This window comes from Pseudorca crassidens, chromosome 15 (assembly GCF_039906515.1).
Source record: "Pseudorca crassidens isolate mPseCra1 chromosome 15, mPseCra1.hap1, whole genome shotgun sequence".
Classification (NCBI taxonomy): domain Eukaryota; kingdom Metazoa; phylum Chordata; class Mammalia; order Artiodactyla; family Delphinidae; genus Pseudorca; species Pseudorca crassidens.
The window spans coordinates 36,421,447-36,449,067 of record NC_090310.1 but is presented as its reverse complement, the minus strand read 5'-3'; the positions used below and the strand labels follow the sequence as shown (position 1 = coordinate 36,449,067).

Genomic DNA, 27,621 nt, shown 5'->3' with positions numbered 1-27,621 from the left:
TACTCTGTGAAATTCTCTCAGAATCCTCTATTCAGTTACTACTTGTAACATGCTCACATATTGTTCCAATATATATTTATATTTTAGTACCTATGTTGCTCTGGGCTTACACATTTACTGTTCAGATCCTTACTACAGTTAAGGTTTTCACTAAAAGGCAGAAGTTTTATCTTGCTCTCTCTGTAATCTCAGCAACTGGTGCTGCTTTTAGCCCAAAATCAGTCCCCAAACACTGGTAGAAAAATAAGTAAATAAACAAAATGCATTAATTCCAGGCCTCAAAACTCTCATTTGTAAAATTAAAAAGTTATGGTTAATGATCATCTATGTAAGCTCTATGATGTTATTATTCATAAATAATTTTATTTATAAAAAACAAAAGGGAGGATAGAATGAGGGAACACATCCTTGCCATGGAGTCCTGAGGGAAAACGAGGGTGGGCTCTCTGTCTCAGAAGCATCTTAGAGTGCTAATTCATACGAGGATTTATTAAGCAACAGCTGTGTGCTTCCTTCTCTGAAATCCATGGCATGTCATCAATACATGTGTTCTCTTTACCCTTGGTTTACCAATATTTGTTTACCCAGCTTACTTCTGCTTCTGTTCCATAAGCTCCTTGAGCACAGGGCCTATTCTCTTATTGATTATATTCCCCACAGCAGCTGGAACCCAGTAGGTGTTCAATAATGACTGTTGAATGTATGGATTCAAGATACAGGGCAGGAGCCTGAAGAAAGATGCAAAGTGTTGGATATTCAGTGAGGCCCCTGGCCACCCACTGGACGGATATTCAGAGGATCCATGTTCTCTCCATCATGTGTCCTGGGGCTGAAGATAGGTTGAAGGGGCCCAGAGGAAAAGAAGCCAATGGATGTTGAGATGTGGGATTTGGCTGTCACAGTGTAAAAGGAAATGTCCCCAGTCTTGTAGTTCAGGAAGATGCCCACATGCCTGGGGGGCTCCCTCATCCGGGTGGAGGGAAAGTTGGACGCCTGGCACTCATTTTACTTCATCATCATTTCTACCCAATAACTATTCTCTGGTGAGAGAGCCATATTCTCCTTGCTGCTCGTGGCTGCCTTGCAGACACCCAGGACCCACCCTGTCTTGTCTCCCACCTTCACTTCTCAGTAATGGCAGCTAGAAAGCAAACTCAGAGAGCCCAGGGCAATGATTCAGCTATAGAATCTTTCTGGACTAGCAGGTAGACGGTCCCACTTTTTTTCCAAGTCTCACACTCTTCAAGTCATCAGAGAAGATGAAAGATGAGGTTGGGGTGGGCAGCTTCTGCTTCCAGAATCACATTAACTGCAGAGAGAATTAGAATTCCTAGCTTGAGGTCCATGGGCAACATCCCCACAGGGTTCTCCCCACATCCAAGAAACGTGGACAGGGTCATTCTTCTGGAATGTACTGGGGGACAGCACAGGGACCCAGCAGGCCAGGTCTACTTGCCTCAGGGTGCCTGACCACCAGTCACTTCTGGAACTACAGAGAAAAGGAGATGGGAAAAATCCTGAGCATTCCCATTCAGAGGGCTAAATCTACCCTGGTCCCCACAACAAGGAAAGACAGTGACTCCCTCTCCCTGCTCAGGACTCGGCTTCCTCTGCTTGGATATAACCCCTTCCTCTCTGGTACCCAGGCCTGCCTTGGATACTCTGTACTCTGGTGAGTTGACAGTCAGTGACCCTGGCACAGAGCCTGTGAGGACTTGTCATGACTTTGCTCCCACCTTTGTTACAGGTGTTTTCTCTTTTCTAAATAATTCCCAGAAATCAACAGCACAAGGGAAAATTGCAGTAATCCCTGGCCAACACATACTACCACCACCGGACTCACCGTTGAACATTTCCATTTCTGAACGCAGGGTTTCTAAAAGGAGAAGGAGTTTGAGTTAGGTTCCCAGGTAGGGACAGGTGTGGGAGGGGCTGAAGGCAGAGTCAGAAAGGCCGTGGGGGATGGAGAAGGGACACCAGGGGGCTCCAGGCTACGTGGCTCTCAGGGAGGAGGTGAGCAGGCGCCTCCCATCTTCCCACAAGCCCACCTACCCAAGAAGTGCCTCATGCGCTTCTCCACAAACTCTGATTTCTGGTAGAGCAGGTGGATCTTTTCTTTCACCTCTGGAGGGGTGGCCCACAGCTCAGGGACAGTCACCTTCTTGGCCCTAGAGACAAAAGATTGTTGGCCCAAGAGGCCTGGAGCGTGGGGGTAGCCCAGGGTCTCATGAGCTGAAAGGGAGGTGCAGCCTCCACAGGGCACACCCAGTCCAGCCTTGGCTTCTCAAAGAAAGTTCTCCCTGGGCTTCAAGTTCTAAACACTGGTCCTCAACTCTGGCCATGGATTGGCATCACCTGGGGGAGTTTTAAAAACCACTGGTATCAAAATCACTGAGTTTTGATAATGGCCATAAAGTGGTACTAATGTTGAAATGCTCAGCCCAGAATTACTTATGTCAAATTAATTACACTTCCCTGAGTCTTTTTCTTTCTATTGAAATAAAAATGATATTAAGTGAGAAAAATAAACACAATGAGATACCACTTCACAGCCATTAGGATGGCTACTATTTAAAAAAATAAAAAATAACAAGTGTTAGCAAGGATATGGAGAAATTGGAACCCTTGAGCATTGCTGGTGGGAATGTAAAATGGTGCAGACACCACGGGAGATAGTACTCTAGTTCCTCAAAAACTTAAACATAGAATTACTGTATGATACAGCAATTCCACTTCTGGGGATATACCCAAAAGAAGTGAAAGCAGGACTCAAACAAATATAGGTATGCCGATATTCATAGCAGCATCATTCACAGTAGCCAAAAGGTAGAAGCAACCTAGTACCACTGATGGATGAATAGATAAACAAAATGTATATACACATGATGGAATATTATTCAGCCTTAAAAAGGAATGGAATTCTGGCACATTCTACAACATGAATGAACCTTGAAGACATTATGCTCAGTGAGGTAGGTCAGACACAAAAACACAAATATTGTATGATTCCACTTATATGATGTAGTTAGAGTAGTCAGATTCATATAGACAGAGAGTAGAATGGTCGTTGCCAAGGGTTGGGGGAGGGGAGATTGGGGAGTTGTTTAATGGTATGGAGTTTCCATTTGGGAAGATGAGAAAATTCTGGGGATGGATCATGGTGATGGTTGCACAACAATGCGAATGTACTCAAAGCCACTGAACTGTACTTTTTTTTTTTTTTTTTTTTTTTGCGGTATGTGGGCCTCTCACTGTTGTGGCCTCTTCCGTTGCGGAGCACAGGCTCCGGACGCGCAGGCTCAGCGGCCATGGCTCACGGGCCTAGCCGCTCTGCGGCATGTGGGATCTTCCTGTTCCGGGGCACGAACCCGTGTCCCCTGCATCGGCAGACGGACTCTCAACCACTGTGCCACCAGGGAAGCCCTGAACTGTACATTTTTAAATGGTAAATTTTGTTATGTATATTTTACCACCAAAAAAATACTTAAAAAAATTGATGCCTGGGTTGTACTCCTGAAGATTCAGGTTTAATTTGTCTGCGGGGACCTGGATGTCAGGATTTTGTAAAGCTCCCCCAGGCAATTGGAAGGTCCAGCCTCTTCCCCTCCCCTCCCCTCCCCTCCCCTACTCTTCCCTCCCTTCCGCTGCTTGCTGGGCTTAGCAGATCCACTCCTGGAAAGTGCTTCCCTCACTGTGGCCACAAGCACTCCTGCAGGAACAGTTTTCATAAGGCGAATTGCATGGGACACAGTCTGTTAGGGGGGGTTTCTTATGAAGCCACCACCACACAACAGGCCATGTTCATTTGGTCCAGTCTTTGACCCCATGCTCCCCCTCCTGATTGTGCTCCCATTCTTGCTACACAAGTCCAGAAAGGCCTTCACCTTCGGAAGCTGCAGGAGATGGGAGGACCCAGGGAGGAGCCACAGGCCGCGGGTTGGGATCATCTCCCTCCTAGGTCTGCCTCCCCAAATACTTCCTACAGTACACCCAAGGGATCATCAGGGGACCTCTTGGTACCTGTGCAGGGTGACTCTGACGTCCTAGGAGAGAAAAGAGGGAAGTTCTCTATTACCAGTCTCATAGGGGCTGTGCTGACTCCTTGGCCTCTCCTCCTGGGCTCCCAGCCCCACAGTGTCAGCAAAAATGGGGCACCTCTCCCCAGTTCTAATTCTAATCTGCTGAGGTGGCACCTGGCTGGGGCCTGCACATAACTGTACCCAAACTCTGCTGGTCTCTTCTGGGAGATGTCACAGGATCCCCTAGATACTGGGCCATCCTGGGCTCCTGAGAATTCATTGAAGGGGCCTGGGCATTGTGGGTCACCAAGACCAAGTCCCACCCCTGGCCCTAAGAGCCTCACCCACTGGCTTGGGCATAGCTGATGGCAGTGCTGGGAGCCCATGTCACCCTACTGCACACAGTGGATGGGGGAAGGCCAGGCCCAGCCACACTTACCTTCATAAGCTCCCATTCTGGCTGGCACTGCTTGGCCTCCAGCTCCCCAATCAGCTTGTCGAGAAGGGCGATGTCCCCTGTCACCCGGGTGCCATATGTCTCCCTGACTTGGCCAATGGTCTGGCCCAGCTCCTCCAGACGGGCCACAAAGAGCTGCTCTTGCTGCTCTAAAAACTGGCATAACTGCTCCAACTGGTACTGGATTCTCTGCTTCTGGGTTTCAGCTTGTTTCTGGGGAACAGAAGTCAGGGAGGTGTAGGGGCCTATGCGGTGAGGTAGACGTGTGTGCCCAGGGAACCCGCAGAAGCCCACCTCCTGGAGGTGGGTAAGAGCAGGCTTCCTCAGCCTCTTGGAGGCCTGAATTCCAGAGTAGGAGGCAAAATGAGCTGGAACCTTCCAGAACAGGTTGGCTTTTGGAAAATGCCCTAAAACCTGGTAAAATGGATTGAATTGTGTCCCCTCCAAAATGTATGTGTTATAAGTCCTAACCCCAGTACCTGAGAATATGATCTTATTTGGAAATAGGGTCATTGAGGATGCAATTAGTTAAGATGAGGTCGTGCTGGAGTGGGGTGGGCCACTGGAGTGGGGAAATTTGGACACAGATACACACACATGGAGAATGCCATGTAAAGAGACACAGGGGGAAGGAGACACCTAAAAGCTAAGGAGAGAGGCCTTGGAGCAGCCTTCCCTCACAGCCCTCAGAAGGAAGCATTTCTGCCAACACCTTGCCTCCAGAACTGTGGGAGGCATACATTTCTGTGGTTTATGCCGCCCAGTTTATGGTACTTTGCAAGGGCAGCCCCAGAACACTAAGATAACTGGTGTCACCTTCTTCCTTCCTTGAAAGGCAGCGTGAGGATTGCATATGTCTGGAGTCATAAACAGACAAGGTCAGGACCACAAAGTCTCCAGGAGGGAGAGTTCTCTCCACTCCCCGACAGTCTCAGACTGCCCTGAAAGGAGTCAGTCAGTCCATCTATTTGAACGCAAGTGAACTTGACTTCCAATATTCTTGCACACTGGCCAACCATGACCTCTTCTGCCGTCCTCTTTCTCATCATCACTAAAAAGCTTCTGTGGACATGTGAAGTGGCTCTAGGGCATCTTTCCTTCCTCCAAGGAGGGAGAGGGCCCTTCAGATCTACTAGGACTGGACAGCAGAAATCTCATTTTTGGCTCAAAAGGACAGGATTAAGTCTTCAGTTCTTTTGAACCAAAAAAGTTTCTTCACCTTTTGTCGTTGTTTTTAATATGGGCACATTCATTTATTAGCTAAACTGATACACACAATTAACAAAAAATACTAGTGGACAGAACTCTCGTGTAAATTCCAGAGAGCCCAGGGCCTCACAGGATGCTTCGTGGATGTTTGCCCGGCTCCTGTTCCTCCACCCACTGTAGTCCCTTAGTCGACACACGAGAGTGGTTCTGATGTTGCTTGGTATTTTCTTGTAATTAAGGAATAAGACTATAAACTCGATGTGTGTGGAATCTCACTCCTTCCTCTGTGACATCAGCAGCCCTGCTGAATCACGTCCTGGGTTTCGGGTGCAGAAGAGTGTTCTCTCAGTCTTTAGAATGGAGCACCGCAGACATGCACCTGTGCATCTGGTCTGCACAAGTCACACTTTCTCCAACACTTTCTAAGTCTAGACAATCAACAAAACAATCAGCCAAGGCTGGGCTGTGGTATTTGCCATTTCTGTGGTGTTGATATTCCCACCGTGGCCAGTTTCAAGTTTCCAATGTGATGTTCCTAAACATGGAGTCTGGAACACTTCTTGTTGTTGTTGACGGCAGTAACGTGGACTTTTTTTTTAAGAGGACGGGTCAGTTGTCTCATTCAATGGCCTATATTCTAAAATTCTATAATTTTTCTCATGATTAAATTCAGGAGAAACATTTGGGGCAAGAATACCATAGACCTAATGCCATGCTCTTTCTAGCATACCCCACTGGGAGGCAAAGACTGTCCAGTTTGCCATCATCATCATAGTCATACTAGGATTGATGCTTGGTTAAGGAAGCGTCTACCAGATATCACTACTGTAAGTATATATTATTTCCTTTATAATTCCTAAGTAATTTGGGGAGTGGTACTTTGAGAGTGTGTAAATATCCTGTTCTCTAACGATTTTCTCTAAAAATTTTAGTATCTGTTGCTGATCCCTGTCGGTGTCAATTGTATAGTGGAAATTTTCTAATTCAATTATTCTTCTATACTTGTTTTATCTGGGTTTCTGCTGTAAAGAAGAGCTTTCCCAACCCCTTCCCTATGATTAAAAATATTTCCTTTAATTATTGTAAAAAGGAGGAGGAGAAGGCGAAGACCTGAAAACAGCATCTCCTTTCCACAGAGCCCGTGTCACTGTATCTTAAGGGAAGGCTGAACCCTCTTGTCTCCCTGGGTTTCCCTGATCAGCCCAGGCTCCTGCCTCACCCTCCTTGGGGGGGGCACCCCTGACCTCTGCTCCATCCACAAGTTCCAAGTCACCTGGGATTATAGGAAAGGATTTTCATTTTACTACAACTCAAGAGTTTCCCAAAAGTCAGACACCTGGACCAATGCCACCCTCCTCCCATTTCTGCCCTTTGTTATCTTTGCCTGTTTGCCACTGCAGTGTGGTGGGTCCCTGAAGAAGTTTGGAACTCAGAGTGGGAGACAGGATCCAACCAACAGAAATGCACCAGATAAATCAAGGCTCTGGGGGTAGGCTCCTTCGCATGCAGGGAAAACAGGAGCAACTTAACGCATCCGAATCTGGACAACAGCTTAACAGGAAGGCCACTAAGTTGTACTTATTGAGATCTGTGGCGTTTCTTTAAAACCACAGTTTTAAAGAAAATGTCTACTTTAAGCATTTGAATTTTAAAAATCAACATGGTTTTTGTACAAAAAAAAAAGTACAATAGACCACAACAACAATTATAAAAACAATACAGAGGAGTATTTAAAGTTGAATAGTCTCTCCTCCCCTTTCCTCAGTCCCATTCCTCAGCTACAGCCACTGGCATTCCTTTCTCTAAACCATTTTGTGGTGAGTCTAAGAAAGCATGATAGGGTCCTGGGAGATTCCACTTCTTGCTGGAGGTGGTTTCCCTCCCCAGGGACAAGCTCATCCTTTGATACCTGTTATTCCCTGCCCCCCAAGAGCAGGTGATTCTAACTATGTGATCGGCTCTGCTTCCCTGTGAACCAGTACAGGACATCAGGGACCCCTGCTCACTCTCGGTTCCCTCCCTCCTTCTGCAGGGGTGAATCCAGGCAAAGACTGGCCACAGACCACCCTAGCCTTACCAGGAAGTTTGCTGTCTTCTTATCCCCCTGAGATCTCTGCTCCTCTCCAGATTTTCTCAACTCCTTCAGATGCTCCAGCTGCTTCTGAATTTGTTTCTGGAAAAAAAGAGCATTTGTCAAAGCTTGAACTTGGCTCCTGCCATCTTGGTGCCAACTCTAGATGGGAAAACTTGCTTCACGGAATAAAGCTGAAGGTGAGGCAGCCAAGAGCACAGGGAGAGGTACGCAGGAAAGAGGAAGAATGAATCCATCACACCAAAGGAAGCAGAGCCAAGAGGCAGTGAGAATGATTTCTAATGACCTCTTGTGAGCACCTGGATTCAGCCATACCTAAAGCTAGATTCCCATAGCTACATGAACCAGTAAATCCCTCTTTGTTGGCTTACTTTGTATTGTGTTTGCCATTTACAGCCCAAAGATGCTGGCCAATGTACCAACTCCCAGGGTTTTGGGGGAAATGAAGCAAGCCCCGATGTGTTCAAGTGCCCAGCAGAGAAGGACCCCAATGCAGAAAGCCCTACCTTGTATTCCAGGGCGGCCTCCTCAATGGGGCGAACCCGGTGGCCTCGGTGCTCCTGACTCAGCCCGCAGATGAGGCAGATGGGTTCCCCGTGGTCCTCGCAGAAGAGCAGCTGGACCTGCTTCATGTGACGCTCACACTGTGGCAGGGACTTGGGGCTCAGGCTGGCCATCTGCAGGCCCTCCTGCCACTCGAGGCTTCCATGGCTCTTCCCCGGGAGCAAGTCCTGGCACTGAGGGCAGCTGGATGAGTAGCCACGTGAGACCTCAGGATCCCTAGAAGCAACGGGGCAGCTGCAGGAAACATGCACGCAGCTGCCACCAACCGGGTCTCCTTCCTGGGCACAGCAAAGGGGACACACAGCCTTGTCCTGCCGTCTCCCTGGGGACATAGCAGTGGAAAAATCTCATGAGTGACAAACCCAAGATGTTACCAAGGAATGCTGCAAATCACAGCGAGAGTCCGTGCCTGGGATACGTACATTCTCGGTTAGACTGAGGCCCCTTCCTAGCTTGTCCTTCCCCGACTTCCCTCCAGCAAAGTAGCAAAGGAGCCACTGGGACTGAAGGCTAAGGGATAGATTTCATACCAGTCCTGAGGATTGGAATTCTTGGGCATTTATCCTAAAGAAAGGCCTTTTGCTACAAATTCTATGCCTTCCTCCTGCACGCACACTGATAACAGGTGATATAAAGACAGTAAGACATTCTGACTGGTGTTTGCCACTTAACCACCACCTAGACTGCTCATAACTTGAGTAGAGCTCCCAAGGGATGGTGACTTGCTCATGGCCAGACCTCCAGCCCCTAGCAGAATCCCTGGCATGTGGTGAGCATTTGGGAAGTGCGTGTTGAATGAAGGAATGAATGGGCCACTGCTCACATCCAGATTCAGGAAGCATGAAGTGAAAGTAAAGAAGGGGACTTTACAGGCTGAAGGGTATAGCCCACCATGATGACCTACAGCTATGACCAGCTCTGCCCCAAGACCATAGCACAGCTTCATAAAGCAGAAATGACAGGAGATACAGGAGGAATAGAAACGCACTCAATCCACGAGTCCCCTCCTGCCTCCTCCTCTTGCAGGGTCCCAGGAATTCACATCACATCTGCAAGTGAGACTGCGAGCTCCCCAGTGACCATTTTCCTCTCCTTCCCTTGTGATAGTATTGATTGCTGTCCATATGGCTGCTCCCCGCCACCACCCAAAAAAACCATTTCTTAGCCTCCCTTGCAGTTAGATGTGGTCATGTGACTCCAGACACACCTCACTTTATTGCACTTCACTTTATTGTCCTTCACAGACTCTTTCATTTTTAAGAAAATGAAGGTTTGTGGCAACGCTGTGTTGCCAGATGATGGTGAACATTCTTTAGCAATAAAGTTTTTTTTTTGCAATAAAGTATATTTAAATTAAGGTAGGTACATTTTTCTTTTTAGACATAATGCTATTGCACACTTAATATAGATGATAGTATAGTATAAACATATGCACCAGGAAACCAGAAAATTCATGTGACTTGCTTTACTGCAATATTCTCTTTATTGCAGTGGTCTGGAACCAAACCCACGACGTGCCTGTACATTCTGGCCAAGAGGAAGTAAATGGAGGCATCACGAGCAGCATCTAGAAACTTCTGAAAACCTTCCCTAAGTGATACTATTCTCCTTTGTCCCTCCATCCTGCTGCCTGGAATGAGGATGCCACCATCTGAGACCACAACCTTAAGAGCAAACTCCGTAGAGCAGAAAAGCAGCAGGAGCTTGGGTTCCTGACCACGGTGTACCACATTTGTCCTGGACCACCTGTGTGTCATTTATGTGAAAGAGGAACAAACGTCTATCTTGTTTCAGTTATGTTATTTTGGCGTTTCTGTCATTCACAACCCATCACCATCCTAATTTCTGCCTCTTTAGTAAAAGAGACCTAGGACTTTAGCCAACAGCTCCCTCCCTGCCCAGACAGAGGCGAATAGCAGAATCGCAGCCCCATGACATACTGCCATGAGGTATTGTGAGAAGGTGATATTTGTACCCAATCTTTCTCAGATGTTCAACCTGGGGTCCATGAAGCCCTTGGGAATTCTAAAGAAGGACTTCAGAGTGTCTAAGAACTAACTAACTGAAATGTATGCAACATTTTTATGAAAATGTGCAGATATGCATTTTTCAGGATTCAGAGCCTACATCAGATTCTCAAAGGGTGGAGGACCTCAAGGGGGACCCAGAGATCCAGTGAAATGAATACAGTGGGGATAAAAGCAGGTTTGCAGGGGGAAACCTGCAAAGGTCATCATTCCTAAGGATGCCAGGTCTTCTGGATTCTGAGGTCCTTTCTTACCTGAAGATGGAGGGACTTCTGGATTTGAAGGATCATGGAGCACACCACCTACCACCTCCTCCAAGGCCTTAGAGGTCTTTGGAGCCTCAGTTCCACTCTTCTCTGCAGGTACTGTGGACTCTGGATGCTCCCAGATCTTCTTTCCAGCCAACGATACACTGGAAAGTGTATTCCTGAGTGCTACCCCCTCCAGAGTCATGGCGTGTTCTGGCTTCCTGGATCCTTTCTCTGCAGCCACAGTAGCCCCTGTGTTCAGAGTGGCTGCTGAGCCTGGATTCTCACATCTCATTTTCTCTTGAAGCATAAGAGTTTCTGGGTTGAGAGGTTCTGTCTCTCCTGAAGAAATGGTAAATTCAAGACTTTTGGGTCGCTTCTTTCCTGAAGGTAAATATGCTTCAGATATCTTAAATTCTCTCCTTCCCAGGGACCCAGCAAACGACCCACTGGAGAGTCCTTGGAGCCTTCCTGCAGAGCTGGCGTTCCTGCGCAGCCTGACCCCCACATTGCTCCCCTTCTCCCCCTGTGGCTTGCTGGGAAAGGGGCTTCTCTTGGAAGACAGAGTTGTGTTCCTGGCCCCTGGCTTGCCCTGCACATCCAGGCGCTCAGAGCCTTTCTGATCTCTCTGTTTGCCCAGGGGCTTCTTCTGGGGCCCCCTTCCAGCCTCGGGCTGGATGGATGGTGGGCAGCCAGCCCCATCACCACTTTGTCGCTGCTTGTCACCTTCCAGGCCATCTGATATCTTCAGACTCTTGGGCTTCTCCCCAGAGGAACCAGACATTGCTGAACTGTCTGTGTCACTTTCTTTTACCTGACACCCTGAAAAGACAATGAGATGGAAAGGCATGAAAATGTCCAGTGCTCAGGTTCAAGGTTTGGGGGAAGGGAGAGAAGACAGAATCCCTTTGGAAATTAGAGAAGCTCAGGACATTCTAGACAACAGCAGTCAATTACCATTAAATAAGAACATACTAATTATCTGCTATCTTATTTCTGAAATAGTGCTTTTTAAACTTTTTAGGCAGGAGAACTTGTTTCCAATATAAGGTCTTACATAGAATTCTTAATATATAAGTGAAAACCCCAGTTTATGGGTATACATTTGTGTGCGATTTACAGATCTACAAAACTCACTTATCAGTCAATAAAGATCAGCACAAAAAATTGAAATCGGGGTCATGAAGGACAGTGAAAACTTCAGAAACTAATTTATTTTGAGTTTTTTTCCCCCTTTGGTTTCATGAAGTGAAGAAAATCCTAACTCACACAGATAAGTGTAAATGGTAATTTTTTTTTTTTTTTTTTTTTTGCGGTACGCGGGCCTCTCACTGTTGTGGCCTCTACCGTTGAGAAGCACAGGCTCCAGACGCGCAGGCTCAACGGCCATGGCTCACGGTCCCGGCCGCTCCGCGGCGTGTGGGATCTTCCCGGACCGGGGCACGAACCTGTGTCCCCTGCATCGGCAGGCAGACTCTCAACCACTGCGCCACCAGGGAAGCCCAATGGTAATTTTTTATAAAAGACAGCTTGCCTGGAAATTTCAGAACAATGTTTAATTAAACAGAAATGACAGGAAGGGCTGAATTCTAGGGTCTCCATAAAAAGTTCAAGCATGAACTGTCACACTGATGGCCTCCAATATTTTAAAATTTGGTTAATCACTCATTTTAATATGAATTTGTTAGTTTTGTAAGTTAGTTAATAAAATTTGAATCAAGTATTTGCTAACATTCTAAAGAATCCCTGAAATGTCTTCCTGGGATACAATTTGAAAACCACTACTTTAATAAAGAAATGAAAATAACCTATAATTAGCACCTTAATTTTTGGTTTGAAAAGCCCTTATTAAAATTAAAGTTGCTTAAAACACTTTGCTATTGGCTTTCTAGGAAAAATATGTTATGAAAACTGGTTCAAGAACTGGTAAGAAACCCTGAAGAGATGAATAACCAGATTTTAAAATACAAAAAATTAATTTTAAAATTCTACTCATCAAATTACACCAGACTCAGATTACAGTTTAGCTTTATCACTCTTTCAAAGAGCAGAGAATTTTTATGTTATGTAAACTCTTCTACCTCATAGAAGCACATGGAAAGCATTCCTAATGTATTCTTAAAGTCTAGAAATAGAAGAAAATTTCAAACATCGAAAAATAGTTTTTTAAACTGATCACAGATTAGCCCCTCCACCCCAAATGTCCCCAAAAAAGTCTTTAAAAGCAGAAATCAAATAGGCCACAGTCTTTGATCACAATGTAATAAAATTAGAAAGTTACGGCAAAAGAGTAGCAGAAGAAGGATAAGGAAGGAAAAAAGGAAAGAAATATAAGATAAAAGGAAGGAAGAGGGGCTTCCCTGGTGGCGCAGTGGTTGAGAGTCCGCCTGCCAATGCAGGGGACATGGGTTCGTGCCCCGGTCTGGGAGGATCCCACATGCCGCGGAGCGGCTGGGCCCGTGAGCCATGGCCGCTGAGCCTGCGCGTCCGGAGCCTGTGCTCTGCAACGGGAGAGGCCACGACAGTGAGAGAGAGGCCTGTGTACCACAAAAAAAAAAAAAGGAAGGAAGAAAGGAAAAGGGAGAGAGAGAAGGAAGGAGAGAAAGAAAGACAAAGAGGAAAGGAAGGAAGGAAAAGATAAGGAAAGAGAAAGTCCTTTTAGAATTTTAAAATATCTTTGTAACGTGTTAGAGAAGAACTCAAAACTGAAATGAAGTGGATAACAGTGAGATTACCCATCAACCCTCTTGACAGGAGTGGTTAGTTTCTTGCTCACCCAAAGATACTCATCTGTAGGTAAGTGTTAATGACAAATGAAGTGAGGAATTCTCTACCAACAGACATCCAGCTCCTGCCTTTCCTGATTCTGCCCCATAGTCAGAACCTCATGCTTCTGGGTTTTTTTAAAAAAGCCATTGAGAGCCTTAGCTTTACTCCAGCTTCCAAGACCAGAGAGGGGGAAAGGACTTGCTTGGCTAAAGTCACCAGGGTTGTTGCAGACCTCGGACTCCTAACCCCCAAGTCAGGACGCACTGGCCGAACTGGTCCCTCTTGTACCTTCCACCCCACTCTGCAAACAGCCAGCAGTCGCAGTGGGGCAGGAGGGCGCATGGGGCCGCTTACCTGGGCCGATTGCACCGTTGAGCTCCTCTGCCAGAAGGTGCTGGTTGATGGCCCTCAGGACCTGCAGGGTCAGCCGCACGGCGTCCTCCTCCCCATAGTGGGTGACCAGCAGAGTGGCCAGCTTCACTGGCTTGGCTGTCTGGAGTTGGCCCCGGGGAATCCGGGAGTGCTCCTTCTCCAGGCTGGTGTTCTGCAGCTTGAACTTGAACTTCTCAAAGTCATAGGGCACCAGCTCTTCCAGGGAGTACAGCAGATGGTCACTACGGGTCTTGGCCATGGCATTGACCAGGAGAGGCTGGAGGCAACTGTCTGGCTTCTGAGGGGAGAAGCAGCTGTCTGTCCTGGAGCCCAGAGGGAGACTAAGAAGCAGCTTGTGAAATAACGGAAAAGGCACAGGAAATGCTCTGTGTTTTGGTGGGAACTGAGAGTAAGGCTGTGAGTATGTCATTGTTGGTTTGTGTCCTCTTTCTTACAAATTCAGAGGCTTTTCCAGCTGGGAGGACTCAATGCCTTGTCAGACACCTGGTCGTCAGCACCCAGCTCTCACTGACTTGGGCTGGACTGCATAGTGGTGGATGAGTCTTTGAGGAAGGGTCTGGGATTGGATTCCAGATTCTGGATCTTTGGGCAGGCAGTCAGATGCTTCCCTCTCCCCTCCCAGGATACGGGGGTGGGAGTGTGGGGAACAGAGCCCCTGGTCCCATGCTGGAGAGAACCATGATAAGGGTCAGCCCCTCTGGCCAACTGCTCTTCTCCAGACTCTTGGGGTTTTATTGACCCTCTGGAGCCAATGACAGGGGGATGGGGAGCAGCAAATACAGCCCTGCAAGCTCTGCCCCTCCCTGCCCAAGAAGGCAGGTGAGGCCAGAAGGGCACCACCAGGAGACAAGCCCTGGGGTCGCCCCTGTTGATGTAGTTCCAGTTGTCTGGTTCTTCCAGCAACACGAAGGCCTCGAAACGCGACGCCTGGGACCACCATCCTGATTTATTTGTCCCAGCGCTAACTCTGCCGTGGCTTCCTGGGAGCAGACTCTGGAGGGAGGGTGTCATGCATGCACATGTACTGAACACGTGTTCTGGACCAGGATGCTGGAGAAACAAGGGTGAAAAAGGCATAGTCGTTCTTAGGGCTTGCAGCCCAGTATGGGGCCTCAGCGGTGGCTCCAAAGCTAATGGAGTTTGTATGGGGGGAGCTGACTGCTTCCTCTGTTAACGGCTGTGTCTTTCTGCTACATTGATTTTTATCCTCAACTTTTTGGTTCAAAAAATTTCAGGGCTTCCCTGGTGGCGCAGTGGTTGGGAGTCCGCCTGCCGAGGCAGGGGATGTGGGTTCGTGCCCCGGTCCGGGAGGATCCCACATGCCGCGGAGCAGCTGGGCCCGTGAGCCATGGCCGCTGGGCCTGCGTGTCCGGAGCCTGTGCCCTGCAGTGGGAGGGGCCGCAACGGTGAGAGGCCCGCGTACTGAAAAAAAAAAAAATTTCAAATTCACAGAAAATTTGAGAGCATAGTACAATGAACACTTATATACCCTTTACCTAGGTTCAGCAACAATTTACATTTCATGTTTGGTGATTCTCTCTCTCTCACACATGCACACACTTTTTTGTTTTTTTGAAGCATTTCGTAATAAATTGAAAGCATGTCAGATATCACTTCAAATACCCTAGCTATCCTAAATACTAAGAATGAGGATACAAGGATATTACCTTATTATTTATTTATTTAAATTTTATTTATTTATTTATTTTTGGCTGCCCCCACTCAGCTTGTCAGATCTTAATTACCCGACCAGGAATTGAACCCGGGCCCTCTGCAGTGAAAGCGCCGAGTCCTAACCACTGGACCGCCAGGGAATTCCCAAGGATATTATTTTAAATAATCACAGTAGTATTATCACCCTCAGGAAATTTAATGTTGTTACAATACTACAAGCTTTCCATAATCAGATTCCCCAATTGTCCTGGTAATGTCTTTGATAGCTTTTTTTTGTCCCAATCCAGGATCCAATCAGAGATCCTGCATTGCCTTTAGTTGCCATATCTCTGTAGTCTCCTTTTATCTAGAACACTTTCACATTCCCCTCACCTTTTAAAATTCTTTCAAGACATTAATGTTTTTGAGGGCTTCCCTGGTGGCGTAGTGGTTAAGAATCCTCCTGCCAATGCAGGGGACACGGGTTCGAGCCCTGGCCCGGGAAAATCCCACATGCTGTGGAGCAACTAAGCCCGTGCGCCACAACTACTGAAGCCCGGGCGCCTAGAGCCCCGTACTCTGCAGCAAGGGAAGCCCACGCACCTCGACGAAGAGTAGCCCCCTGCTCGCTGCAACTAGAGGAAGCGCGCGTGCAGCAACAAAGACCCAAAGCAGCCAAAAATAAATAAATAAATATAAAAAATAAAGTGGGGACAGTGGGTGAGGTCTCAGACCTGGAGGCTTGCTTCGTCAAGCCCTCTTATTAAAAAAAAAAAAAAATGTTTTTGAAAAGTCCGTTCCAAGCACAGTGTCCCTCAATGTAGATTTGTGTGATTGTCTCCTCATTAGACTGAGGGTCCATTCACGCCTCCTTGAGATCTCTCCGTTGTAAAAGGCCATTTTTTTCTTTGTAATTAATATGGAACCTCGGTGTGTGGAAAGGTCTCGCTCCCTCACAATCTTTCACCCCATGGTGTTAGCCTTCATAGATGATCCTTTCCTAAATCAGTTGCTAGAGTGGTGGTTGCAAAATGGTGGTATTTCTATCACTTAGTTGGCATCATTTGCACATCCTGGATTAAACTTTGTGTGTTCCTCATGAAATGTTTGGCTTACAGATGTTTTGTTGGTAATACAATTACCCTTCAACGATGCTTACTCTGTGCTTTTTTTTTTTTTTAACTCTGTGCTTTATATCCATTATTCCCTAAAATCTCTGCAGTATCCCTTCAGTGCAGGATTCATCATCTCCATTTACAGCCGGGATTAGTGGCTTAGATACTTGCCCAGAGCCAGGGTTCAAACTCACTCTATTAACCACTTTGCAGTATTGTCTCCCTGCATGATGGTACTTTGTTATTTTACTATTCACCACTAACTGTAGATGTCACCTTTTCAGCAACCAACGAGGCTCAAAATGGGCCATGCTGACCATTCCCACAGGTCAGTGACAGCATTCTGTTGCCTGGCTGAACAAACATCCCCTCTGTATGACCAACCTGGGATCAAGGCTTCCAATTGGTCCATGGGCTTTATATCTTACAGAGTATTAAGTGTTTGGGGTTTAACAGCTGACAGCATCCAGTTTTCTGGATCCTGGTGAGAAAATAATACCCAAACCCAACAACTTCCCTAAAAAATGAATGAACCCAAATGCACTTTTATGGTGCAAATGTCAGATGTGTGAAATTCTCACGTTGGGCCAGAAGGGTTTTAACTGGGGTTTCTCTGGGACCAGGACCTGTACAAGATTCCGGAAGGCAGTCTCCCACTGCTGAGACAGAAATGATGAAATCGTGCAATGCCACAAAGCATCCTTCGTGTTCCTGGGATCTCTGACACTATCTTGTCTGGCCAGGAAACTCCTCTAAGCTAAGACTAAGGCAGCTACGACAGAATCGGGTAGGAAGTGGGGCTTTCCAGTCTACAGCAGGATATTTTGCAATTTCAGTGACACTTTTTGCAACAGGGGCAATTCTGAAGCAGGGACTTCTTGAAAGGCAGTGTTTTGTTGCCACTGAGGCCTTTCTAGGTCAAGAGAGGTTCACAGAGCTTCCATTTTTTGAGGTTCCAGTGATTTAAAATGAAGAAATGTGAAAATAGGATTATAGTCCTTGGGATGCATTTTAAATGTTTGATTTAACAAGTAAAATGGATTGTTGATGAACTCTTCTTTCTTGTACCTCTGTGACTATACCTCTGTAACCTTCAAAGCAGCTTTCAGTCCTGTACCTCTGTGCCTTTATTTGGGGACATGACAAATCTAAAACCAATGCAACTGCTGCAAAGGGTCCAACTTTTGCTCTCCTCCTAAGTGATGCACAGCTCAGACACCCGGATCTTTTCTCCATTCCTGGTCATCACGGGTATCACTTTCTACCACATTCATTTTTTTATCATTTTGGGATTTTAAAATCAATATGTATTTTATAATAAAAAAGATAGTTTTTAAAAAGTATTTTATAATTAGCTTAGCTTCAAAGCTGATTTCAGTCCTGTCCCCGCAACCATCATGATAAAGGAGGTTTACTGTATTTGAATATAATACATGTCTCTTATTAAGAGAATGGAAAGACCTGTTGAGAAGATCGTGGAAGAGTTCCTTTGTTAACCTGGAACTGAAAATAATGGATCCCTCTGTGACCCAAACTCTCCCTCACCCACCAGTATATTGAATTTTAAGGGAGAAATCTGAGACTTTGAGAGGCTAACCATTCAAGTTCAAAGAGAATTTCCAGGCAATGAACTCCCTCTGAGAAACATACTGTAACTGTGGTCTCTGAGGGTGAACCAAATTCAGGGACAACCTCCGACCTCCTGAGCAGAATGGGAAAGCAGGGAGAGGAAGCCAACTTCCCAAAGTAGGTTGCGGTGGGTGGCTTTGACCTGTCCCAGGTGATGCAGTAGTGGTGTCAGAATAGGTCTCCAATCGGCTTACCAAATGAGAGCTTTGTTTGCACTATGGTAACCTTAAGCAAGAGCGTTTATAAGTTATAAAGTGCAGTACACATTATTCTGATTGTTAAACCTAGATGGAGGGTAAGTGGGTGTTCATTTTACTCTTTAAATTTTCCTATGTATTTAAACTTTTTTTTTTTTTTTTTTTGGTCTGTCCACATGGCATGCGGGATCTGGGATCTTAGTTTCCCCGACCAGGGATGGAACCTGTACCCCCTGCAGTGGAAGTGGGGTCTTAACCATGGACCGCCAGGTAAGTCCCAACATCTTACAATTTAAAAAATTGAAAAAAAATGTTTTGTTCTACCAGTGTTTATACGGACCCTATTAGGAGGCTCGCCTTGAGCATACAGTCCCTGACAGCCAAAGGCAACTGCTTTCCCTTCCCCGCACCCTTTGAGGTTCGGTTTACATAATCCTGCCCCCACTCCCAACTCCCACCTCCCACCCCTGGCAGAGCTGACCCCTCTTGCCTGGTGCTCCGGTCATTCCTGTTCACCACCTTGCATTGAAACTGTTTATGAGTTTGGAAGCTGCCCGGAGTGGTGAGGAGATATGGGAATCCAAGATCTAGGACCTGTGTGACCTGGGCAAATTACTCGACCTCTCTGAATTTGTTTTCCTGTCTGTCAAACGGGTCGTTTCTGGAATTCAATGAGATGATTGCAAGCGCGCCTGGCACCGTGGGAGAAGTGCCAGCTTCATTCTTTGGTGTCCAGCGCTTGGCACGTCGTGGGCGGTGTCTACAAAGGTGGACAGCAGATCCCTGCCCCTCACTGCCATCACCTCCAGGACCCCTTCCGCCCAAACCCCGCGCTTCGGGCAGGAGAGGTTTGTCTGCGGGAAGAACGGCCCCAGGATAAAGGGGAAGTGTCTGCGCAGGGCAGTGACAGGCGGGCAGGCGCTGGGGTGGAGACCCGCCCGGCGCACCATCCCTGCCGGGACCCCGTGGGGCCTGCCGGAGGGAGGGAAAAGTCCGAGATGCGCGACTCACCCCGGGGTCTCTACCCGCGGCGTCGGCGTTTGTGCGATGACTCTCTGAACTACGTCTCCCAGGAGGCTCCGGGAGTATGAAGAGCCAATCGGAGGGCGGGTGGGCGGGCCCTCCGGCACCTACGTCTACTAGGGGGCGCTGGGCTGAGCCGCCGTTGATAAGATTGGCAACCGCAATGGCCTATAGCTGCTTCCCGCCCGAGCGGCCGCACTCCAGGCGCTGAGAAGGAGCGGCCGAAGCTGCTGGTATCCCGGACACAGCGGGAAGTGGAGTCAGCGCGGCACGTGAAGACCCCAACTCGCGGTATTCGGCGCCACGGGGCTGCACTGGGGCCGTAGATCCCCAGTCTTCCGCCCCTGACAAGCCTATAGATCATTCATGTTTTACGGCGAATATTTACCGAGGGCCTACTGTGGACCTCTTACTGTGTCAACAGCGGCGAGGGTGGTCACGGCAGGCAGTATCCCTGCCACAGGGCGCTTATCTCCTGGGAAGGAGAGAGGTGGGTAAACGGTAATTTCCAGTCCTGGTAAGAGCTGTGAAATGGATCATTGAACCCAACACCAGCACTGCCGTCTTCTCGGTTTTCAAACGCTACCCCTAGGAACCCTAGAGTGCAGGTTCTTAAACTACTCTGTATCATGATTCTTTTTGAAAAATCTAGTGATATGTTTATGGACCATAAGGGTAGTGTTTTTTGTTTTGGGGGGTTTTGTTTGTTTTTTGGCAGCGCCACGCGTCTTGCGGTATCTTAGTTCCCCTACTAGGGACTGAGCCCAGCCCGGCAGTGAAAGCCCTGAGTTGCCAACCACTGGACCGCCAGGGAATTCCCTTTTGTTTGTTTTTCTTGTGTGTGTGTCCAGAAAAAAGCACATGCATCTATAGTTCTACAGTTTCGTATATCATTTCAGGGGGTTCATGGACTTTCTGAAGTCCACCTGGAGAAATCTAGCAGGGGTCTTTCGACAGACACTCCTCCCCCCAACCCCCCCCCCACGTCAGCTAGAGCAGCCCCTGCTTTTTATTTTATTTTTAAATTTATGTATTTATTTATTTTTGTCTGCCTTCAGTCTTCGTTGCTGCACACGGGCTTTCTCTAGTTGCATGGAGCGGGGTCTACTCTTCGTTGCGGTGCACGCACTTCTCATTGCAGTGGCTTCTCTTCGTTGTGGAGCATGGGCTCTAGGCGCACGGGCTGCAGTAGTTGTGGCATGCAGGCTCAGTAGTTGTTGCACACGGGCTTAGTTGCTCCGTGGCATGTGGGAGCTTCCCAGACCAGGGGTGGAACACGTGTGCCCTGGCATTGGCAGGCAGGTTCTTAACCACTGTGCCACCAGGGAAGTCCAGCCCCTGCTTTTTAACTGTTTTACATATTTCACCCTCAAGAAAGATTTCCTTTGATCTAAATCTACTGCAGGAGAAAAAGAAAAAGAAGGAATACCCAAATAGACGGTCTAGCTGTAATTCTAGTTCCAACATTCTGTTTGTTTAAGTCCTTCCCATCAAGACTACTTTCTAGTCTCAGGTAAACATAACCAGACTGAATTCACCAGCATGGTGGTGTGAAGGGCACCTTCTCATTCAGATCTTTGTCATTCTTCTGGAACATTCCCCTGCCTACCACACTTGCCAATTAGTTTGAAACTGTAAACAGTTTTTTTTCTGTTTTGGCTGCCTGGCTTGCGGGATCTTAGTTCCCCCACCAGGGATTGAACCTGGGCTGGGCAGTGAAAGCGACATGCCATAACCACTGGACTGACAGGGAATTACCAGAAACTGTAAATAATTTAAATGGCTGTCACCTGGGGACTGGCTTAGTAAGTTTTGGTGAATCCATCCTGTGTGCTGCGCTGCACCCCTTGAAAACAGTGCAGTGGATTTCCATGTGTTAATGTGCAAAGATGGTCAATATATATTATTAAATGAGAAGAGCACGTTTACCGTACACTGTGATAGTATAATCCCATGTTTGTAAATAATGGGAAAAATATTTTTTTAATTTAAATATCTGAAGATAGACTCAAGGAATAATGTGGCAACCTCTATAGAGTAGAATTGGAGGTGGGGATTGTGCTTTTTACTCTATGTCCTCTATACATTTGTGTGGTTTTCAATGAGTAAACATTTTATGACACATGAAACATAGTCTGTGAATTTATTTTCAGTGTAAAATAATAAGGGAAAACAAAGTATACCAAGCTCAGTCTTAGAGGAAGACTTTCATGCTTTGCTCATTATTTTTATAATAAAAACTTTCCAAAAATCTCATTAACAGGAATATTTTTCACTGGAATGAAGAGGATTAGGAATGGTTTTTAAAAAGCAGTCTGTGTTGGGGCTTCCCTGGTGGCGCAGTGGTTGAGAGTCCGCCTGCCGATGCAGGGGACATGGATTCGTGCCCCGGTGCAGGAAAGATCCCACATGCTGCGGAGCGGCTGGGCCGGTGAGCCATGGCCACTGAGCCTGCATGTCCGGAGCCTGTGCTCCGCAACGGGAGAGGCCACAACAGTGAGAGGCCTGCGTACCGCAAAAAAAAAACCCAAAAAACAAAAAAAACAGCAGTCTGTGTCCATAGAGAAACAAATATGTGAAGTCTTCAAGTAATATGTGAGGTTTGCCAATACTGAAGGAAACACAGAACAGACCTAATTCCAAAGTAAACAGACATACATACAACACTGCAGGCATCAAATTAATGCAGACACAAGAGTCTTTAACAAGAGCATAAGGGCTTATGCCTTAACTCCCCTGAAGATATAGAGCAGAAGCTTACATTTTAAAAATATGGTTGAAATAAGCTAAAATGACTGAAAGGATATTTGCTCAGCAAAGCCTTAGTATCTGGACAAGTTCCTTCACGCACAGATTAGTATCAAAACTCAGGTGGCATTTCACCTGCTGTCCTATAGAGGGTGCCCTCGCACATGGTCTCTGGGGCTGCAGCTGGAAGCACAGTAGACACCACCCCACTCCCATCCCTACCCACAGTACAAGCCTCCACCAAAGCCAGCAGCTGGAAACAATTCTTAATGCTGCAAGAAGTAGGAGAAAATGACTATGTGAGTCAAAGCTAAAATTGGACATCAAAGACCACAGAAAAGTATCTTCCAAGGCGGATGTGATGGTGGAGGTGGGTGGGGGTATCAAAATACCAAAAGTCATGCCTTTGGAACTGCAATGAATGATAACATATATTGAGCACTTTATATATACCAAGTGTCATGTGAGTGCTTTATATGCCTTCATAGCACAGGCTCTGGTGTCAGACTGCCTGAGTGAGAATAATGTCCCTACAGTTAAGCAGCTGTGTGACACTAGACAAGTCATGTACCTACTTAATTCAGCCTTGACAAAGAAGGAAATTGTGTTACATGCTACAGCATGGATAAATCTTGAAAACATTGTGCTAAGTGAAATAAGCCAAAAACAAAGAGACACATATTTCATGATTTCACCTATGTGAGGTACCTAGAATATAGTCAAACTCATAGAGACAGAAAATAGAGTAGTGATTACCAGGGGCTGGGAGCAGAGGGTAATGGGGGGTTATTAATAGGTAGAGTTTCAGTTTGGGATGATGAAAAAGTTCTGGAGGTGGATGGTGGTTATGGTTATACAACAATGTGAATGCATGTAATGCCACTGAATTGTACCCTTAACAATAGTTAAAATGGTAAAATTTATGTTATGTATATTTTACCACCCCCCCCAAAAAAAACTTGAAAAATGCACATACCCTTTGCTTCAGTTATTCCATTTCGAGGATTCTATTCTAAAGAAATTATTGAATGTACACAAAAGTTGCATTATAAGATGTTCATTGCAAAATTGTTCATTAAAGCAAGAATTGGAAACAACCTGAATGTCCATCAACAGAAGAAATAGTAATTATGTTACACCCATACTGTGCCATACTGTGCAGCTGTTAAGAGTAAGAAAGGCCTATTCATCTAGATTCAGAGATTTCAGAGGCACACTGTGAAGTTAAAAAAGTCTGGGAAAATATTATATATGTAGCATTATAAATACATCTAATGAATACATATACATATGTAAACACATCAGAAGGAGACCGGTAGGATGTACAACCGTTACCTATAAAAAAGGGAGCAGAAGTGAAGCGAGGGGGTGATGGAAAAATTTCCTCATTTTCTTTGTATCTATCTCTATTCTTTGATTCTTGTACCATGACCATTCATGTATTACTGTTGTTCTGGTTATCTTTTGCTGCATAACACCAAAACTTAGTGTAAAAACAATCTTTTTATTATTATAGCTCATGATTTTGTGGTTGGGATTTTGATCAGGGCACAGCAGGGACAACTTATGTCTGCCCCATGACCGGAGCTTCAGCTAGGGTGACTCAGATGTCTGGGGATCACTGGAATGGCTGTAATCGACTGGGGTTGTGTGTCTGAGGCATCAGTATTGGCTGTCTGCAGGTGATTCTTGGGTTCTTCTCCCTGTTGTGTCTGCTGGGACTGGAATGTTGAAAATGGCTTCTTCACTCCTGTGTCTGGTGCCTGGGCTAGGATGGCTGTAACAGCTGGAGATGACTAGGCATCTCTCTCCATGCCTCCATAGCTTGGGCTTCCTCGAAGCATGACAGTCTTAAGGTAACCAGACTTTCTAGATGGTGGCTGGTGTTCCCAGAGCTAGCATTCCAAGAGGCCCCAGATGGCAGCTTCAAGACTTCTTATGAAGTCCCAGAAAGTTACTTCCAGTTCATTCTATAGCCTAAGCAAGTCACTACAGCCAGCCTAGATTCGGGGGAAGAGGATTTGACACCCCCTGTCAATAGGAGAAGTAATCATGAAGTTGAAGCCATTTTTTAACTTACTACACTTAGACTCTTAACAGGAAATTCAACCTGACCCATGATTTATAGTAACCTTCATTGAAACAGAGCACACCCACCTCTCACATGTCTTTCATCGGTCATTACAAATGTAGAGCCTCTTGGGAAATCCTCTGCCAGTCCTATTGCTTCCTTCCAAGTTTCCTATTAATTCTTCAAATTAATGTTGAGATCAGTGGTTCTCAATTTTGGCTGCACATTAAATCATCTGGGGCGCTGTAAAGAATCCTGATGTCCAGATGCCAAATACATCAGAATCTCTAGGGGGTGGTAACCAGGTGCTATAGTCTGAATGTTTATGTCTCTTCAAAATTCATATGCTGAAATCCTAATGCTTGATGTGATGGTATTAAGAGGTGGGACCGGGACTTCCCTGGTGGCGCAGTGGTTGAGAGTCCGCCTGCCGATGCTGGGGACGCGGGTTTGTGCCCCGGTCCGGGAAGATCCCACATGCCGCGGAGCGGCTGGTCCCGTGAGCCATGGCCGCTGAGCCTGCGCGTCCGGAGCCTGTGCTCCGCAACGGGAGAGGCCACAACAGTGAGAGGCCCGTACCGCCAAAAAAAGAAAAAAGAGGTGGGGCCTTTGGGAGTTGCTGAGGTCATGGGGGTGGAGCCCTCATTAATGAGATTAATCCTCTTATAAAAGAGACCCCGCAGAGCTCCCTACCCCTGTCACCATTTGAGGACACAGAGGTTGGCAGTCTGCAACCTGGAAGAGGACACTCCCTTGACCATACTGGCATCCTGATCTTGGACTGCCAGCTTCCAGAATGGTGGGAAATTTCTGTTGTTTCTAAGCTACCAAGGATTGGAAGCTCTAATAGACTTAAGACACACCAGGCATCAGAGAGTTTTTTTAAAGCTCCCCAGGTGATTCCAATGTGCACATGACTGGGAAGCACTGGTCTAGGTTATAACTATTCCAGTACCAGTAGTTTCCAGAAGCAGCGCCTTAGCACGTCAGCCAGTGATCATTGTTGGCAAAGCAGTGGATCGGCTGTGTGGACCTGGTCATGGAATTGCAGGAAGCCTTGAGAAGCCTTGACTGGTGGTAAAAGGCTGGGTCCTCCCTTTCCAGGGATGACTCCTGTTCCCCATGGAGCCCCGCTTTGACTTTACAATTAAGGAGGTGGCATCTTTCACCCCCTTGCTACAGCCAGCTGCAAGGATGAAACAACTTGTGAGCAGGTTCTGCCTGTGCTCGTCTGATTTTTACCCTGTAAGTCCTTTGCTCATGGGCCTTGTTGAACAAAATGGCTCTAAGGACAGAAAACAGCACTTTGGGGAATAACATAAATCCTACAAGCTGCCTGTTTACTTCCCAGGGGAAGCTCTACCGCATTGGAGTTGCCTGATACACTGCCAGGGATTTTGGCAAACCCTGAGTTTCTGGGAGAAGAACACAGAGTGGAGCATTTGGGAGGAAGACTCAGGTTAGTGGCTCATTTTTCTGCCAGGAAGTTCTTGAAAAAAAAAATACAAAGGTTCAAGGCATACTCCCAGCATCTCAGAGCATACAGAACCGACAGGAAGACCTGTCAGGGCCAAGGCCCCAGGTCCCTCCCTGCCCCTTGTGTTCTCCTGCGCCTTCGCCTTAGCAGAACCTACAACTTTCTTCCTGTCCTTTCTGGCAGAAAGTTTTTCTTGAGGCTGGAGTGCAAGCCCTGCTTCAAACCAACAGCGAGATTGCCTGGGATAACCTTGCTAGGCATGCCATTATGCCTCTTTCCTTGGAGGTGGATATATTTTTAATGAACTAGTTCAAATACACAGAACATAAATACCTATGTAACCACACTCATAATTAATGTTATGATGTCTATATTTGCTTGACTTTGTTATTTCTATTTTATAAGAAACAACGCATCTCTGGACCATCTACTTGTATTGCTGGCAGGGTAGTCCGATGTCTTTCATGGCCTTCTAGAGCGAGTTCTCCTAGCCAACATAATGGAAGCTGCAAGGCCTTTTACCACCTTGCCTTGGTCATTGTTGGGGGCTCTCTAGCATTTGGAGGACCCTGAGAGGAACATCTTAGAGGAGGAGTGCCACCTTGTCCAGGGTGAACTGTATTTCTGGGGAGTTAAGGCAATGGAAGTATGCCCCACACCAGACCAACGTGAGGGTCGCTAGTTCTTTGCTGCTGCCCTTCACTCTCCCTCCCCCTTAGGAGGAGCCCCAGTTAATATAAAATGCAAAATAGGGATGGATAGGCCTCTACTGGGGCCACTTGGTATGGTCTCACCTTTATGAAAGGCCTCAAGTTTTAATTTATTTTTTCTTGGCCTCGCAGCATGTGGAATTTTAGTTCCCCTACCAGGGATCAAACCTCCACCCTTTGCACTGGAAACGTGGAGCTTTAACCACTGGACCTCCAGGGAAGTCCCAGGGCCTCAAGTTTTAGATTTTTGAAGTTATCTCTAGTAGAACACCCGAGTTGTATTCTTGTGTTGAGTGTTAAAGATGCTAAATGCAAATATGTAAAATATATCACAATTTTAATAATATTTTAATTTTTTAGGAGCCTTAAAAATGTGGGAATAGGCTTTGCTAGACCTCCGGGAGGTCTTGACAACTGGAAAAGACAGGACAGAGGCTAACCTATATCATTCTGGGGAGAATTTCCCTCGTTCCAGTTGTTCAAATGCCCAGATTTAGGGGCTGAGTAAACTGATTATAAGTGCTAAGGAGAGGCCAATAGCTGAGCTTCCCTTCCCACCCCGTTCTACATCTTTACAGGAGACTTGAGAGGAAGCTGGGAGCCAAGCCTGGAGGCTTAAGTCTGAGCTTTGGGTGTTTCTGAGATTATTCTACCCAGATCACTAGGCTAGAAATGTCAGAGGATTTCACAGTGGGTACTCATTTCAGAATTAAAGATCATGCGGGACTTCCCTGATGGTCCAGTAGCTAAGGCTCTGTGCTCCCAGTGCAGGGGGCCTGGGTTCAATCCCTGGTCAGGGAACTAGATCCTGCATGCTGCAACTAAGGCCCAGCACAGCCAAATAAGTAAATATATATTTTTTAAAAAAAGAATTAAAGATCATGAAGTTTCCTGGAGGGCCCATAGGATGTTTTTTTGGGAATGTGAAAATGACTAGGTAAGCAGGGCTAAGTGTACTGTATCTCACTCCCTACCATACTGTGAGCCCCTTGGAGGTGGATTCACCAGTCTATTCCTTGACTTCCTTGATTTTAGCCTATACAATATCCTCAATACACTGTGAAAGAATTACTGCAGATTCTGGAAAGTCACAATTGAAAAAAAAATCTTAAAGTGGCCCCTGCAGGATTTCTCTAATTTCAAGAGACAAAAAAACATGGCATCTTAAGGAGAGGACTGTCTCAGCTAGAGAAAGGGATGAGCCTCTCCTAGGTCCTTTA

The 27,621-nt window shown here is 46.5% G+C and overlaps 2 protein-coding genes across 3 annotated transcripts in view; one reads left to right on the top strand and one right to left on the bottom strand.

The window, feature by feature from the left end:
- Window positions 1-338: 338 nt before the first annotated feature.
- On the bottom strand, window positions 339-14,193 carry MEFV (MEFV innate immunity regulator, pyrin). Its single transcript, XM_067706869.1, has 9 exons — window positions 13,740-14,193; window positions 10,623-11,438; window positions 8,284-8,663; window positions 7,763-7,858; window positions 4,459-4,689; window positions 4,021-4,043; window positions 2,053-2,168; window positions 1,844-1,876; window positions 339-1,309 (listed from the first exon to the last, which is right to left on the bottom strand). Exons 1-9 carry the CDS (start codon window positions 14,185-14,187, stop codon window positions 1,251-1,253), a joined length of 2,202 nt encoding a protein of 733 aa, XP_067562970.1. The 5' UTR covers window positions 14,188-14,193; the 3' UTR covers window positions 339-1,250.
- Window positions 13,155-27,621, top strand: part of ZNF263 (zinc finger protein 263) — a 29,216-nt gene continuing 14,749 nt past the window's right edge. Inside the window, exons 1-2 of one of the 2 annotated variants that reach the window (XM_067706843.1) lie at window positions 13,155-18,642; window positions 25,566-25,673. The gene's annotated coding sequence lies outside the window, so the exon portion shown is untranslated. Of the gene's footprint in view, window positions 19,886-25,565; window positions 25,674-27,621 lie in introns of both variants that reach the window. The other variant, XM_067706842.1, reaches the window with a different exon arrangement.